At 44.8% G+C, this 18,067-nt stretch overlaps 1 protein-coding gene across 7 annotated transcripts in view; it reads right to left on the minus strand.

The window, feature by feature from the left end:
* UIMC1 (ubiquitin interaction motif containing 1) overlaps positions 1-18,067 on the minus strand; it is a 115,824-nt gene that overhangs the window by 87,551 nt on the left and 10,206 nt on the right. Inside the window, exons 1-3 of one of the 7 annotated variants that reach the window (XM_055113044.3) lie at positions 11,359-11,599; positions 10,435-10,530; positions 6,237-6,322 (exon numbers count right to left, since the gene is read on the minus strand). In XM_055113044.3, coding sequence (XP_054969019.1) covers positions 6,237-6,322; positions 10,435-10,508 — 160 coding nt within the window. In that variant the 5' untranslated portion in view covers positions 10,509-10,530; positions 11,359-11,599. Of the gene's footprint in view, positions 1-6,236; positions 6,323-10,434; positions 10,531-11,103; positions 11,320-11,358; positions 11,600-18,067 lie in introns of those variants that run through there. The other 6 variants (XM_063604303.1, XM_055113043.3, XM_063604302.1 and 3 more) reach the window with 6 other exon arrangements.

An 18,067-nucleotide genomic window follows, 5' to 3' on the forward strand; every position in this document is an offset into this window, starting at 1 on the left:
TTACCACCCAAAAACTTGTATATGTATGTTCATAGCAGCTCTTTCCATAATGTCAAACACCAAAGACAACCCAGATTCCATCAACAGATGAAATGACAACTTGTGGGCTGGGCATGGTGGCTCACACTTGTAATCCCAGCACTTTGGGAGGTCGAGATAGGCAGATTGCTTGAGGATAAGGATTTGAGACCAGCCTGGCCAACACAGTGAAACCCCGTCTTTACTAAAAATGAAAAAATTAGCTGGGTGTGGTGACATGCACCTGTAATTCCAGTTACTCAGGAGGCTGAGGTAGGAGAATTGCTTGAACTCAGGAGCCGAGATCATACCACTGCACTCCAGACTGGGCGACAGAGAAAGACTCTGTCTCAAAAAAAAAAAAAAAAAAAAAAAAGGCCAGGCACGGTGGCTCACGCCTGTAATCCTAGCACTTTGGGAGTCCAAGGCGGGCGGATCACGAGGTGAAAAGATCGAGACCATCCTGGCTAACACAGTGAAACCCCATCTCTACTACAAACACAAAAAATTAGCCAGGCATGGTGGCAGGAGCCCGTAGTCCCAGCTACTTGGGAGGTTGAGGCAGGACAATCGCTTGAACCTGACAGGCAGAGGTTGCGGTGAGCCGAGATCATGCCATTGCACTCCAACCTGGGCAACAAGAGTGAAACTCCATCTCAAAAAAAAAAAAAAGGGAATATAAAGTGGTACATCCACTTTGGAAAACAGTTTGGGAGTTTCTTAAAAAGTAAAGCACGTATCTACTACATTACCCAGCCATTTCATTCCTAGGTATTTACTCAAGAGAAATAAAGATGTGAATGTTCATCATAGCAGCCTTAGTCATAAGGGACAAAAACTGGAAATAACCCACATATCCATCAACATGTGAATAAACAAATTGAGACATATCTCTACAATGAAAAATTACTCAACAATAAAACGGAACAAACTACTGATGCATCCAACGACACAGATGAATCTCAAAGGCATTATGGTGAGCAAAAGAAGCAATGTCTAAAAGACTACAAACTATGATTCTACCTGTATGAAACTAGAAAAAAACTAATCAACAGTTAAAGGAAAACAGACCAGCATTTGCCTGGAGCCAGGTCAGAAGAGGAAGAGAAATTACTGGTAAGGGGCAGGAGGGTAACTTTTGAGGTAATGTTCTCTATCTTGATTGTGGAGGTGATTACACAGTTATATACCTTGATGAAAACTCAAAATAGTCACTGAGTGGTGTTAAGTCAATAAACAAACTAAAAAAGGACTTGTGGTTACCATCATGACCATGTAAGGAGGTTGACAAATCTCTTCTCAAGAAAACTATAAAGCTAACCCAAAACAGTCAAAACAACCATTTCAGCACTTGGAAACTGACCAAAAGCATAAAACTAACTAAGAAATGTTCACTCATGAAAACGACTGAACTTTGGGTAAGAATACCATGAGTCTCTGTGATTCACACCTAGGATCAACTCCCATATTCAGTACCCTACTCCTCAGTTCAAATCACAGGTTGAACTATGAGTCCAGTAGTTTAACCAGGGAAGGACAGAATATGAGTACCAACCACTGCACTGCGACAGCTGAAGGGAACAGATGAGATGTGGAGTATCATTACTCCAATCTTAGCAGCCAATTGCCTGCCATTGGGTCTTACCTGAGACAAGCAACAAATGAGAAGATGAGTCAGAGATTTATCAGGAAACTCCATGAAATAAGACAGCCATAGGAGGATTCATAAACTCTCAAAATATCCCAGAATGGTCAGAGGCTGTTGAAATGCACAGCAGAGACCACAATAGGCCCAAGCTTCCTACATAACCCTGCTCAGCGGGATCTATGTGCACGCGTGCGCGCACACACATACACAAATTTGAGAGCCCTGAGGAAAGAGTTGGGGCAGACTTGAAAGCTAGTACACACCTTCCAGCCCTGTACAGAACCAAGATGTTATCTTTAACTCTCTTTCCCTCATTTTTCATATCCAATTCATCCTTATGTGCAATTGATTTCACCTCCTATACCTCTCTTTAACCTCTCCATTTCTTTTCATTTTCACCACTATCACCATCCAAGCTACCAACAACTCACGTGTAGACAATTTTAACAGACTCATAACTGGGTTCCTTACTTTTACCACCGTTCCCCTCCAATCTCTACACACCAAAGCTGTTATCTTTTCAACTGCAAATCTTAAAGTACTCCACTACTTAAAACATTTCAGGCCGGGCACAGTGGCTCACACCTGTAATCCCGCACTCTGGGAGGCCGAGGCGGGCGGATCATGAGGTCAGGAGATCGAGACCATCCTGGCTCACACAGTGAAACCCCGTTTCTACTAAAATTACAAAAAAATTAGCCGGGCGTGGTGGCGGGCGCCTGTAGTCCCAGCTACTGAGGAGGCTGAGGCAGGAGAATGGCGTGAACCCGGGAGACGGAGCTTGCAGTGAGCGGATATTGCACCACTGCATTCCAGCCTGGGCGACAGAGCGAGACTCTGTCTCAAAAAAAAAAAAAAAAAAAACCATTTCAATGGTTTCCCACTACTTTTATAGTTAGGACATTTTTGCTCTTAACATAGTCTACAAAGTATGTCCCATATTATCTGCCCTCCTGCCAGATTGCTCTTTCTAAGCTCTCTCACAGTTCTTAAGACCCAGCCATACTCCTTTACTGTCATGAGGCCTCTATACTTGCTTCTTATGAATGGAAGATTCCCCAACATTCCCCTTCACCTAGTTAATTCCTTCTCATCCTTCAGAAGAATAACTTTCTCAGAGAAATCTTTCTTGGCTCCCCAAATTGGTCAAATACCTCCACTATACATTTTCAAAGTACCATGCACCTCTGTCAAAATCAGTTAACACAGTTTTAATTACACACTCATTTGCGTGATTTTTCATCGAGAAAGAAATGTCTGTCTTTCTCAATGGACTATAGCCTTAAGGAAGGCAAGGAAGAAACAGTCCCAGCACCTACCAAATGCCGTGGCAAATGATAGGGGATCAATAAATACTTCTTTGCAGTGGTTCACCCCTGTAATCCCAGCACTTTCAGCAGATCATCTGAGGTCAGGAGTTCGAGACCACCCTGGCCAACATGGTGAAACCCTATCTCTACTAAAAATACAAAAATTAGCTGGGCATGGTGGCACATGTCTGTAATCTCAGGTACTCGAGTGGCTCAGGCACAAGAATCACTTGAACCCAGGAGGCAAAGGTTGCACTAAGCTGAGATTGTGCCACCACTGCACTCCAGCCTGGACGACAGAGCAAGACTCTGTCTCAAAAAAAAAAAAAAAAAAAAAAAAAAAGGCTGGGTACGGTGGCTCACGCCTGTAATCCTACCACTTTGGGAGGCCGAGGCGGGCGGATCACCTAAGGTCGGGAGTTCGAGACCAGTCTGACCGACATGGAGAAACCCTGTCTCTACTAAAAATACAAAATTAGCCAGGCGTGGTGGTGCATGCCTGTAATCCCAGCTACTCAGGAGGCTGAGGCAGGAGAATCGCTTGAACCCGGGAGGTGGAGGTTGCGGTGAGCCGAGATCATGCCACTGCACTCTGGCCTGGGCAATAAGAGCAAAACTCCGTCTCAAAAAAAACAAAAACAAAACCTTGGAATAATTTAGTGTGGTGAATGTATACGTATTTTTCTCCTTTATTCAAAATTCCTACAAGTCTGTGCTCATTTTATAATTTAAAAATAATGCTCAGGCTGGGTGCAGTGTCTCACGCCTGTAATTCCAGCACTCTGGGTGGCCAAGGCAGGAGGACTGTTTGAGCTAGGGGGGTTGAGACCAGCCTGGGCAACACAGCAAGACCCCGTCCCTACAAAAAAATATTAAAAATCAGTCAGGCATGGTGTTGCATACCTGTAGTCCCAGCTACTCAGGAGACTGAGGTGGGAGATAACTTGTGCCCGTGAGATCAAGGCTGCAGTCACTCCAGACTGAGTGACAGAGCAAGATCCTGTCTCAGAAAAAATAATAATAATAATCCTCAAAAAAATCTTGCAGCATTTTTAAGTTTTCTAACATACATTTTAGTTTTTAGCATGTAAGTCTTATACGTTTTATTAAATTTAATTTTTGTGGGTACATAGGTGCACATATTTATAGGATACATGAGATGCTTTGTTACAGGTACGCAATATGTAATAGTCAGATCATACAAAATAGGGTATCCATCCCCTCAAGCATTTATCCTTGTGTTACAAACAATACAATTATAATTTTATTTTAAAATGTACAATTACATTATTATTGACTATAAGTGATCCTATTGTGCTATCAAATACTGGGTCTTATTGATTCTATTTTTTTTTTTTTTTTTTGGTACCCACTAACCATCCCCACCTCCCCACCATCCCCCACTACCCTTCCCAACCTCTAGTAACCATCCTTCTACTATCTCCATTAGCTCAACTGTTTTGATTTTTAGATCCCACAAATAAGTGAGAACATGCAATGTTTGTCTTTCTGTGCCTGGCTTATTTCACTTAACATAATGACCTCCAGTTTCACCCATGTTGTTACAAATGACAGGATCTCATTCATTTTTATGGCTGAATAGTACTCCATTATGTATAAGTACCATATTTTCTTTATCCATTCATCTGTTGATGGACACAGGTTGATTCCATATCTTGGCTATTGTAAATAGTGCTACAACAAACCTGGGAGTGCAGATATCTCTTCAATATACTGATTTCCTTTCTTTTGGATACATACTCAGCAGTGGGACTGCTGGATCATACGGTAGCTCTACTTTTAGTTGTTTTGTTTGCTTTTTTGGGATGGAGTCTCGCTCTGTCGCCCAGGCGGGGGAGTGCAGTGGTGCCATCTCAGCTCACTGCAAGCTCCACCTCCCGGGTTCACACCATTCTCTTGCCTCAGCCTCCCGAGTAGCTGGGATACAGGCGCCCGCCACCACACCTAGCTAATTTTTTTACATTTTTAGTAGAGACGGGGTTTCACCGTGTTAGCCAGGATGGTCTCAATCTGACCTCATGATCCGCCGCCTCGGCCTCCCAAAGTGCTGGGATTACCGGCATAAACCACCGCACCCGGCATACTTTTAGTTTTTTGAGGAACCTCCAAACTGTTCTCCATAGTGCTGGTACTAGTTTACATTCCCACCAACAGTGTACAAGGGTTCCCTTTACCCCATATCCTTGCCAGCATTTCCTATTACGTGTTTTTGGATATAAGCCATTTTAACTGGGGTGAGATATTTCACTGTAGTTGTGACTTGCATTTCTTTGATGACCAATGATGTTGAACGCCTTTTCATATGCCTGTTTTCCACTTGCATGTCTTTTTTTTTTTTTTTGAGATGGAGTTTCATTCTTATTGCCCAGGCTGGAGTGCAATGGCACAATCTCGGCTCACTGCAAACTCTGCCTCCCAGGTTCAAGTGATTCTCCTACCTCAGTCTCCTGAGTAGCTGGGATTACAGGCATGCACCACCACGCCCGGCTAATTTTGTATTTTCAGTAGAGATGGGGTTTCTCTATGTTGGTCAGGCTGGTCTCGAACTCCCGACCTCAGGTGATCCACCTGCCTCGGACTCCCAAAGTGCTGGGATTACAAGCCTGAGCCACCATGCCTAGCCTGCATGTCTACTTTGGAGTAATGTCTATTCAAATCTTTTGCCCATTTTTTAAATTGGATTATTAAATTTTTTTCCTATAGAGTTGAGTTCCTTATATATTCTGGTTATTAATCCTTTGTCAGATGGGTAGTTTGCAAATATTTTCTCCTATCCTGTGGGTTGTCTCTTCACTTTATTGTTTCCTTTGCTGTGCAGAAGCTTTTTAACTTCATGTGATCCCATTTGTCCATTTTTGCTTTGGTTGCCTGTGGTTATGGGATATTACTCAAGAAGTTTTTGCCCAGACCAATGTCCTCGAGAGTTTCCCCAAAGTTTTCTTGTAGTAATTTCATAGTTTGAGGTCTTAGATTTAATACATTTAATACATTTTTATTTGATTTTTGTATATGGCAAGAGATGGAGGCCTAGTTTCATTCTTCTGCATATAGATATCCAGTTTTCTAAGCACTATCTATTGAAGAGACTGTCTTTTCCGCAGTGTATGTTCTTGGCACCTTTGTAGAAAGTGAGTTCACTGCAGGTGTGTGGATAGATTTATATGTAAGTTGTTTTATGGGGTTTTGTTTTTTGAATAACTAGCGAAAGAAATCAAAGATCTAAATAAGTAGAGACATACCATGCCAACGGGTTGGAAGCTTCAACACAGTAAACATATCAATTCTCCCCAAACTGATCCTAGGTTGTTGTTTTTTTTTCTTCAACCTTTGGGAGCACAGAACATTATCTTAGGTTTAATGCAATTCCTATAAAAATCCCACTAAGACTTTTAGTAGACATAAACAAGCTTATTCTAAATGTATATAGAAAGGCATAGGCCCCAGAACAGTTTAAACAATCTTGACAAAGAATAAACTGAGGGCCAGGTGCGGTGGCTCACGCCTATAATCCCAGCATTTTGGGAGGCTGAGGTGGGCGGATCACAAGGTCAGGAGATCGAGACCATCCTGGCTAACACAGTGAAAACCCGGCTCTACTAAAAAAAAAAAAAAAAACAAAACAAAAAATTAGTGGGGCGAGGTAGCAGGCGCCCGCAGTCCCAGCTACTTGGGAGGCTGAGGCAGGAGAATGGCGTGAACCCGGGAGGCAGAGCTTGCAGTGAGCTGAGATCACACCACTGCACTCCAGCCTGGGCGACAGAGCGAGACTCTGTTTCCCAAAAAAAAAAAAAAAAAAAAAAAATCAGCCAGACATGGTGGCACATACCTGTAATCCCAGCTACTTGGGAGGCTGAGGCACGAGAATCGCTTGAACCCAGAAGGGAGAGGTTGCAGTGAGCCGAGAGCGCACCACTGCATTCCAGCCTGAGCAACAGTAAGACTGTCTCAAAAAAAAAAAAATTAGCTGGGCATAATGGCGTGCGCCTGTAGTCCCAGCTACTCAGAAGGCTGAGGAGAAGGGATCTCGAGCCCAGGAGTTCAAGGTTGTGGTGAGCTATGATTGCACCACTGCACTCCAGACTGGTGACAGTGAGACCTTTTCCCAAAAAAATAAAAATAAAAAATAAAACAATTAACCTCTGGTGATCCAAGTCAGAACATCGGTTACCTCTGGAGGGTACTGATTGGGAAAGATACAAGGCAGCCTTCTGAAAATGTTCCATACCTTGGTGGTACTTACACGGGTGTACACATTGAACTGTACAATTAAGATTGGTTCACTCTACTGTATATAAATGATATCTTAATAAAAAGTTTTTAAAAATAATAAATATGGCTGGGCACAGTGGCTCACGCCTGTAATCCCAGCACTTTGGGAGGCCCGAGGCAGGTGGATCACGAGGTCAGGAGATCGAGACCATCCTGGCTAACACGGTGAAACCCCATCTCTACTAAAAATACAAAGAATCAACCGGGCGTAGTGGCACGCGCCTGTAGTCCCAGCTACTTGAGAGGCTGAGGCAGGAGAATGGCGTGAACCCAGGAGGCGGAGCTTGCAGTGAGCGGAGATCGTGCCACTGCACTCCAGCTCAGGACAGAACGAGACTCTGTCTCAAAAATATAATAATAATAATAATAATAATAAATATTTGATGAGTGAATATTTCAATAAATCCTAAGAAACCAGAATATATCATTATGAGGAAACACAGGTTCAGAAAAGTAACTTGCCCAAACACAGTAGGCACTTGCACTTTTGTCTCCTGACATGAAAACTGGACTCCAATTTCCATGACTTATATCTCCTCTAACTAAAACTGCTGCTTGATACAGGATATGCACCTATATTTGCTGAGTGAATAAGGAGCACAAAGTGTATATTTAAATTATTAAATGCTATATATGCATTTAATGCACAGGATAAAATTAAAGGTAAAAAAAATTAAAGTGCCACGAAGTACTTTATCAACTAATTACAATGAGCTTATTTCTATAATTTTAAAAAATAGGTAAATGCATACCCACACACACACACATATAAACACACACCCTTGATATTTTATTTCCCAGTTTATACTCAGTCTCAATTTGAGACAGGTGTGTAACAACAGAATTCAAACATACTTTGAGTAGTAATTGTAATATAAAAGGATATGGCTGAAAAAAGTTGTATGGAGGATATAAAACTTAAGGTAGGCCGGGCGTGGTGGTTCACACCTGTAATCCCAGCACTCTGGGAGGCCGAGGCAGGCGGATCACGAGGACAGGAGTTCAAGACCAGCCTGACCAACAGGGCGAAACCCCGTCTCTACTAAAAATACAAAAATTACCCAGGCATGGTGGTGCGCGCCAGTGATCCCAGCTACTCAGGAGGCTGAGGCAGGAGAATCACTTGAACCCGGGAAGCAGAGATTGCAGTGAGCCGAGACTGCGCCACTGCACTCCAGCTTGGGCGACAGAATGAGACTCTGTCTCAAAAACAAACAAACAAACAAAAAACTTAAGGTAATCCTTAAATCTAAGAGTATAGCATGAGTAGTACTTGGCAGCAGAGATGAGTATGGGGGACGACTGGAGAAGTGTAATGCACTGGAAAAACCTCTCACACAGAGTAGTTTCCATCCTATTTAAATGTTTCCTGTACCGTGTGTGCACGTGTATTGTTACTGAGACAAGGCCTCCCTCTGTGATGGAGTGCAGTGGCATGATAATAGCTCACTGCAGCCTCAACTTCCCAGGATCAGGCAATTCTCCCACCAGAGCCTCCTGGGCAACTGGGACTACAGACATGTGCCAACAAGCCCAGCTAATTTTTTGTATTTTTTGTAGAGACTGGGTTTCACCACGTTATCCAAGCTGGTCTTGAGCTCCTGGGCGCAAGCAATTGCCCACCTCAGCCTCCCAAAGTGCTGGGATTACATGTACCATATATTTAAACCAATATGCTGAAATTTGATAGCAAACAAAGCTATACCACAAAATATATCTAATTTCTAAAAGGCATGTAAATAAATAAAAACCCAGCATAGAGACCACTGCAGGCTCAAGGTGGGTTTTCAAAGAATCACAGCAGATGATGGATCAATAAGAAGCATTAAGTACAGGCTCCCCACAGATACAAATTCCAAAATTTCCAGTGCTTCATGAGATTTAGCCACATTAAATTACTGTTTTCCACAGTAATTCTAAAAACGTAAATAAGAAAGGTCCCTGATCAGTTCATTTAAACAAGCAAGCCTGTATACAGTTCAACTACTTTTTTTTTTAAGTTACTACCCTTCAAGATGAAGAACTCACTAAAATAATGGTCTATCTTCACTTATTGAACTAAAGCTAAAATGAATTACCACTAACTGCCAATGAAGGAGGAATCAAGTCTGGATGCCAACAGCAGCTTCTTAATGACAATTAAGGAACAAAATGTCTCCAGAAAGATGCAGAAGCAGGACAGGTGCCCCAGTAATGAGACTTATTTATTTCACAGGTAACATTTTGGGCAGTGTCCTTGAAAACCCTCAATTTCAGATATTATTTGCCATTTTATTTCAGCACATCCATCGTCTTGATCTATCTGAAGAAAAATCACTGACAAGGTAATTTAAAATCTTGACAGTCTGGGTACCAAACTTGTCAAAATTGCTTTGAAAGCTTGGGGGCACAGGGACCTTAAGAACAATCCTTTATAAATGATTGATGATTGACTTTTACCCCTAAATAGGTACCTAGCACTTTCTTTATTTGGAGACAAGGTCTTGCTCTGTCACCCAGGCTGGAGTGCAGTAGGGCAATCAGCCTCGACCTGGTCCAAAGGTCAAGCAAACCTCCTACCTCAGTTTCCCGAGAAGCTGGGAACCACAGGCACGCGCCACCACGCCCAGCTAATTTTTTTTTTTTTTTAATTTTGAGGGTTTTAAGAGACAGGGTCTCACTCTCTTGCCCATGCTGAAGGGCAGTGGCACGATCATAGCTCACCTGCAGCCTCCACTTCCTGGGCTCACGGGATCCTCCTGCCTCAGCCACCTGAGTAGCTGAGACTATAGGCAGGCGCCACCACACTCTAATAATTTTTTTTATTTTTTGTAGAGACAGGGTCTCCTATGTTGCCCAGGCGGGTCTTGATACTCCTGGACTCAAGTGATTTTTCTGCCTCGGCCTCTCAAAGTGCTGGGAGTATAGGAGTGAGCCACCACGCCCGTCAACCAAGCGCTCTAATAACTAAATACAATGAACTTATTTCTGTAATTGTTGTAAAAAGGTAAATGCATACCTACACACGCATACATCCCTGATACTTCATTTTCCATTTTTTCAGTTTATATTCAGCCTCAATTTAGGACAAGTGTGTAACAATACAATCCAAACACTTTAGTATCTAGTATCACAACAACTCTGCGTCGTAGGTATTCAGATCACGATGTTCCACATGAGGAAACTTACGCAAACAGCTGATAAGCTGGTAAAGGGCTGAGAGTTGAAGCTGAATGTATCTGATTCCAAAAACACACTTTCATTCGACTACAAGGCACTGCCTCCCTTGACAGGAAAACAATAAAGACAGAAGCATAAACTTTTCACTTTTTCCGGGTGTCATTTCTATATCTCGGTGCGATGTAGTGATTAAATGAAAGAACACTGGAGTCCAGCTGCTGGGATTCAAATCCAGCTCCACTACTGCCCGGGACTCGCGCCCCGTTAACTGAGCGGCAGGGCACCAGCCCGCCGGCTGTGGCGCTCGAGAAGCCTGCGGCGCTGCCTAAGCACCTAGAAACGCGCCGGCCTTGCGGGGGCGAAAGCGTCTAGGACGATAGCGATCTCCAAGGAGAGCGCTGGGGGTTATTTTCGGGGCAAATAATTAGAGAAAACGAGGATCACACAACAAAATAGTAACCCGGCACGGGAAGGAGCGCAGGCCTGGCGCCCCGAGGCGTGAAGCGGCGCGGACCACGGCTGAGGGAGCTCGGCGCTCGCCCGACGCCCGGGAGGATGCAGGCCGCCCCCCAGGTGTGAAAGGGACCCGCCCGGCAACCGAAGGTGCAAAGCCCAACCTGGCGTTCCGAGGGGCCCTGCGTGGCGTCAGGGGAGACCCAACCCGCGTCCCGAACCCACCTCAAACTTGGGAAGGACCCAGCCCCGGCATCTGGAGAAGCCCAACCCGGCACCAGTAATGGCCGGTCCCGGCGTCCGGAATCCGCCCCGGAATCGGGAGGGTCCCAGCCCCGCATCCCGAGCCCACTTCGGCGTCCGGAGGGACCCACCCTCGACTTCGGCAAGGCCCGCCCCGGCGTCCGGAGCCCACCCCCGCGTCGCGAGGGACACACCCCGGCATCAGGAAGGGCCGCCCCGGCGTCGGGAGAGGCCTACCTTGGCGTCGGGAAGCGCCCCTCCCGGAGAGTAGCGGGCCGCGGACCCGCTGAGGAAGAAAAGGAGGCAGGGAGGGGCGGGCGGAGCTGTGCGCAGGCGGCGGGTACTCACTCGCTGGCGCGGGCCGCTCTGTAGCCCTTTTCCGGGTTGCCGGGGGTCGCGAGCCGCCACACGTTGGGAGCGCGGGGGGAAGGGGACGGGCGCGCGCGTCCGATGCCAGAGACACGCTCTCGGGGCGGGCGCAGGCGCGGCGAGCGGAGACTTAACCAACCCCCGCCGCGGGGGAGCCATCCGGGACGTACCAACTGCGCGGGAGGCGCTGACCGCCCGTGAGCCGGCTCGCGCCTTGCGCGGTCTCAGTTGCTTGCGCTTTGGGGGAAAGCAAGGAGTAACAACAGACTCAGAGATAGCTGTGGGGCAAAATGTATAGAACGGCCACTTTTGAGGACAATTCCGTGTGATGAAATTTAAAATGTCCATTTTATGACCCAGCAATTTCACGTCTAGAAAAATACGGAAATGCCGGGTGCGATGGCTCACGCCTGTAATCCCAGCGCTTTGGGAGGCAGAGGCGGGCGGATTACCTGAGGTCGGGAGTTCGAGACCAGCCTGGTCAAGATAGAGAAACCCCTTCTGTACTAAAATACAAAAATTAGCCAGGCGTGGTGGCGCGTGCCTGTAATAACAGCTACGCGGGAGCCTGAGGCAGGAGAATCGCTTGAATCCGGGAGGCGGAGGATGCAGTGAGCCCAGGTCACTGCCACTGCACTCCAGCCTGGGCAACAGAGCGAGACTCCGTCTCAAAAAAAAAAAAAAAAAAAAAGGGAAAGAAAGAAAAGAAAAATACAGACACTCCTACAGGTGTGCACAAGACATGTTCAACGAGGCCAGCTTCCTGGCAGAAAATGTGAACAGCAGAAATGTCCAATAAGACTCGCATAAATAAAACACCAAATGTCCCTACAGTGATATACTACAACAAATAAAACAAAGGAATCCTATATGTGTCAACATTTGCTAGGTCACAACTACTTAAGTTATTGAAATAGCAACATGCCAACAAATATGTACACTGTGAAATGATTTATATAAATTTAAAAATAGGTAAATTAGAACAGTATATACTGTTTACAAAAAATCTATGTGTGTAAAAGTATATAAGATGAACTAGATGGATACCATGGTAATGGTAAAGGGGTGAAAGAAGGAGAAGCGGAAAATGTGGGGAGAAGCAAACAGGACTTCAGATAGATCTGTCATGATTTCTATTAAAAAGAAAGACCTGGCCAGGCGTGGTGGATCACGCCTGTAATCCCAGCACTTTGGGGGGCCGAGGCAGGCAGATCACTTGAGGTCAGGAGTTAGAGACTAGCCTGACCAACATGGTGAAACCCCATCTCCACTAAAAATACAAAAATTAGCTTGGCGTGGTGGTACATGCCAGTAATCCCAGCTATTCGGGAGGCTGAGGCAGGAAAGTCGCTTGAACCTGGGAGGCAGAGGTTGCAGTGAGCCGAGATCACACCACTGCACTCCAGCCTGGGTGACAGAGTGAGACTCTGTCTCAAAAAAAAAAAAAAAAAAAAAAAAGAGAGAGACCTAAAAATAAACATAAGAAAATGTTAACAGTAGGGTAATCGAACGTGAACTACAGGCACATTATTCTTAATACTTTTCTGTAATATTTACATTCTGGAATGCCTTTGCCCTATCTCCCCCATGCCACCTACCTCCAACTGATCCTCCAAAACCCACCTGAACCATTTCTTCCACTGCTTCCTCGAACCTCAGTTCATTTCTCCTGCATCCTTCCTCAGCTGCTGGGACATTCGATCTCCCACAGTATACTACAATTCTTTGCTCTATGAGTCTATATCTCTTCTATAAGACTTGTGAGCTCTATGAAGACGTGATCCATGTAATCCTCACAAGTAGCAATGGGCCTGTCCTAAAGCAAACACTCAAAAAATGTTGATTGAATTGAATTGAGGAGTGGGGAGATCAGAAAAGGTTTCAGTGCAGGGCCAAAAAGATCCTTTTAGGGCATCTTACTTCAGGGAAGACTATTGATGCATTGGTGGTGGCAGCCATTCTGCAAACCTGAGGACAGACAGCCTATGGCAGGCAGCCTGTAAGATGGCCCTAGATCCCACAGGCTGGCAACCACACTCTTGTGTAATCTCTCTTCTTGAGTGTGGGCTATGCTTAATAACTCACTTCTAAACAATAGAATAAGGCAGAATTGATGGCATGTCATTTCCAAGAGTGGGTGATAAAAACTCTGTGGCTTCCTTCTTGGGTACTATCTCAAGTTCTCAATTTGCTCACTCAGGCCAAATGCTATACTGTGAGAAATAGCCATATGGAAAGACTCACAGGGCAACAGCTTGATCACATCTTAGGACAGACCTTAAGCCAAAGACCTGTCTAAGCTGTGTCCCAACTCGTGACCTATGAAAACTATGTTTATGGTTTTTTGGTGGTTTTTTTTTTTTAAAGGTCTCACTCTGTCACCCATACTGGAGTGCAGTGGTGTCATCACGGCTCACTGCAGCTTCAAACTCCTGAGCTCAAGCTATCCTCCCACCTTAGCTTCCCAAGTAGCTGGGACTACAGGTGCGTGCCACCGTGGCTAGCTATTTTTTCGTTGTTTTTTTGTGGAGACGGAGTCTCATTATGTGCCCAGGCTGGTCTCAAACTCCTGGGCACAAGTGATCCTTCCACCTCAGCCTCCCAAAGTGCTGGGATTACAGGCATAAGCCACTGCACCTGGCCTATGTTTTAAGCCGCTAAGTTTTGGGGTAATTTGTTATATAACAACATATAATTATTTCAGAGCTTAGAAGAGAGGAAAAAAAAAACAGAAAATAGCAGAGTTAGGACCCTAATCATATATACCTGGCAACCGTTCAACTTCTGGGTTTTCTATGATGTGAAATAATAAGTTTCCTTAATATTTACACCATTATGAGTCATGTTTTTCTGTTACCTGAAGTAGACAACATCCTAATTGATATAAAACTAAATGTCCATCATAAGAGAATGATGTATTATATAGTATATTCATAGAATAACATACAACAATTAAGAAATGAAAAACTAAATAAAATAAATGAAACACACTTTGGGAGGCTGAGGTGGGTGGATCACTTGAGCCCAGGAGTTCAAGATCAGCCTGGGCAACACAGTGAGACTTTGTCTCTACTAAAAATAAAAACAGGCCTAGCACGGTGACTCACACCTATAATCCCAGCATTTTGGGAGGCCGAGGCGGGTGGATCACTTGAGGTCAGGAGTTCGAGACCAGTCTGGTCAACATGGCGAAACCCCGTCTCTACTAAAAATACAAAAATTAGCCGGGCGTGGTGGCACGCGCCAGTAAGTCCCAGCTACTCGAGAGGCTGAGGCAGGAGAATTGCTTGAACTCCAACCTGGGTGACAGAGTGAGACTCCATCTCAAAACATTAAATTAAATTTAAAAATAAAAAATTATACAGATGCCGTGTGGCCAGAAAAAAAAAATAAGCAAACAAGTAGCCACATGTGGTGGTGTGTGTCTGTAGTCCCAGCTACTCTAGAGGCCAAGGCAGGAGGATCTGTTGAGCCCAGGAGTTCCAGGTTGCAGTGAGCTATGATCGCACCACTGCACTCTAAACTGAGTGACAGAGTGAGACCCTGTCTCAGAGAAAAGAAATGAAACAGATCTACATGTATCATCATGCATAGACCTCAATACATGATATTAATTTTAAGAACCAAGTGGCAGGATAATGTAAGGTCCATGAGAATAGAAACTTTATTTTGTGTATTGCTGTGTCGTCAAAATTAGAACAATGCCTAGCACAGAGTAAAGAAGGATGAATGATATGCTCATTGTGATGCCATTTACATAAACACACATATTCTTATGCAAATAATACCACATGTTTTTGAATGTAGTAAATATATCTAAAAGTATTTCCATAGGCCTAGGAAGATACAGGGATATATAATAAACACATAATAGAGGATACTTTTTTTTTTGAGACAAAATCTCACTCTGTTGCCCAGGCTGGAGTGCAATGGCATGATCTGCCTCCTGGGTTCAAGCGATTCTCCTGCCTCAGCCTCCTGAGTAGCTGGGATTACAGGCGTGTGCCACCGCACCTGGCTAATTTTTTGTATTTTTAGTAGAGATTGGGTTTCACCATGTTGGCCAAGCTGGTCTTGAACTCCTGACCTCAGGTAAGCCGCCTGCCTCGGCCTCCCAAAGTGAGCAACTGGGTCCGGCCAGAGGATACTTTTCAAAAGGGAGCTGGAGGTACAAAATTGGGAGTGGACAAAAGGAACCTTAATATATCTGTAATGCTCTGATTTTATTTTAAGAACCATTACTGGGCCAAGTGTGGTGACTTATGCCTGATATCCCTGTATTTTGGGAGGCAAAGGTGGGGAGATCACTTGAGCTCAGGAGTTCGAGACCAGCCTGGGCAATATGGCAAAACCCCATCTCTACAAAAAATACAAAAATTAGCTGGACTTGGGCTTGCACCTGTAGTCCCAGCTACTCGGGAGGCTGAGGTGGGAGGACAGCTTGAGCCCAGGAGGCAGAGGTTGCAGTGAGCCACCAAGGTTGTTCCACTGCACTCCAGCCTGGGTGACAAAGCAAGACCCTGTCACAAAAAAAAAAAGAAGAAAAGAAAAAAAGAACTACTACTGTGTAATTAAAAATGAATAAACTATAAGCTGGGCACAGTGATACACACCAGTAGTCCCAGCTACTCAGGAGACTGAGGTGAGAGGATTACTTGAGCCCAGGAGTTCAAGGATGTAGTACACTATAATCATGCCTTTGAATAGCCACTGTACTCCAGCCTGGGCAACATAGCGAGACTACATCTCTATAAAAAAATTTAAAATTTAGCTGGCTATGGTGGTGTGCACCTATAATCCCAGCTACTCAGGAGGCTAAGATGGGAGGATCCCTTGACCCCAGGAGTTCCAGGCTGCAGTGAGCTATCATTGAGCCACTGTACTCCAGCCTAGGCAATAGAGTGAGACTTTGTCTTTAAAAAAGTAATAATAATAATAATAAACTCTTAGAAGAAAACCTATGGGAAAATCTTCATGACCTTAGATTTGGCAATAATATATTGAATATGACATCAAAAGCACAGGCAACACGATGAAAAGAGTTCTGGAGATGTGTTGCGGGAAGTCAGGGACCCTGAACGGAAGGACCGGCTGGAGCCGTGGCAGAGGAACATAAATTGTGAAGATTTAACTTTTTTTTTTTTTTTTGAGACGGAATCTCGCTCTGTTGCCCAGGCTGGAGTGCAGTGGCACAATCTCGGCTCACCGCAAGCTCTGCCTCCTGGGTTCACGCCATTCTCCTGCCTCAGCCTCCCGAGTAGCTGGGATTACAGGCGCCCGCCACCACGCCCAGCTAATTTTTTGTATTTTTAGTAGAGATGGGATTTCACTGTGTTAGACAGGATAGTCTCGATCTCCTGACCTCATGATCCGCCCGTCTTGGCCTCCCAAAGTGCTGGGATTACTGGCGTGAGCCACCGCGCCCTGCTAGGGAGATTTTCTACATCCTGGTGACTGGCATCCAAATCTGTTTTTCCTGTCCTGGTTCCTAGCATCAAATCTCAATTGCCTACTTGACTTTTCCACCTGTATGTCCCACATAAAGTTAAAACCCAGAACATTCACAACCAAATTTATGATCTTCCCCTCAAAATCTGTATATTTAACACATTATTTATCTCTCTTAGTGACATTACTATCCACTCTTTCCCTCAAGCTATAAGCCTCCTAGACCACCACCACAAAGCCCCTCTCCCCACAGATTCAATGGGTCATGGAGTCTTACTGACTTCGAAACTGACTTCAGGGCCAGGCGCAGTGTCTCACACCTGCAATCCCAGCACTTTGGGAGGCTGGGTGGATCACTTGAGGCCAGGGGTTCGTGACCAGCCTGGCCAACGTGGAGAAACGTTGTCTCTACTAAAAATATGAAAACTAGCCAGGCGCAGTGGCAGGCACCTGTAATCCCAACTACTCGGGAGGCTGAGGCAAGAGAATCACTTGAACCCAGGAGGTGGAGGTTGCAATGAGCTGAGATCATGCCACTGCACTCCAGCCTGGGTGACAGAGCTAGACCCTGTCTAAAAAAAAGAACCCAAAAACCACACAAAAAGAAACCACACTGAATCAATGAAAAAAATAAATTATTCCATAATGATATTCAAAAAAGTAAAAACTCATTTGTGCCCATTCAAAGTAGATGTTTAAACAAGCTCTTACCTTAAAAATCAGTAAGGCAGGAGGATTACTTATGGCCAGGAGTTCCAGACCAGCCTGGGCAACATTGTGAGACCCCCATCTCTACAAAAAATGAATAATAAAACTAGCCAGGCTTGGTAGTATGTGCCTATAGTCCTAGCTACTTTGGAGGCTCAGGCAGGAGGATTGCTTGAGCCATGGAGTTTAAGGCTGCAATGAGCTATGATCTTACTATTGCACTCTAGCCTGGGTGACAGAGGGAGATCTTGTATCAAAAAAAAAAAAAAAAAAAAAGGGCCAGGCACAGTGGTTCATGCCCATAATCTTAGCACTTTGGGAGGCTGGGTGGATCAGCTGAGGTCAGGAGTTCGAGACCAGCCTGGCCCACATGGCTCTACTAAAAATACATAAATTAGCCGGGCTTGGTGGTACACATCTG

This window comes from Pan paniscus, chromosome 4 (genome assembly GCF_029289425.2).
Source record: "Pan paniscus chromosome 4, NHGRI_mPanPan1-v2.0_pri, whole genome shotgun sequence".
Taxonomy (NCBI): Eukaryota; Metazoa; Chordata; class Mammalia; order Primates; family Hominidae; genus Pan; species Pan paniscus.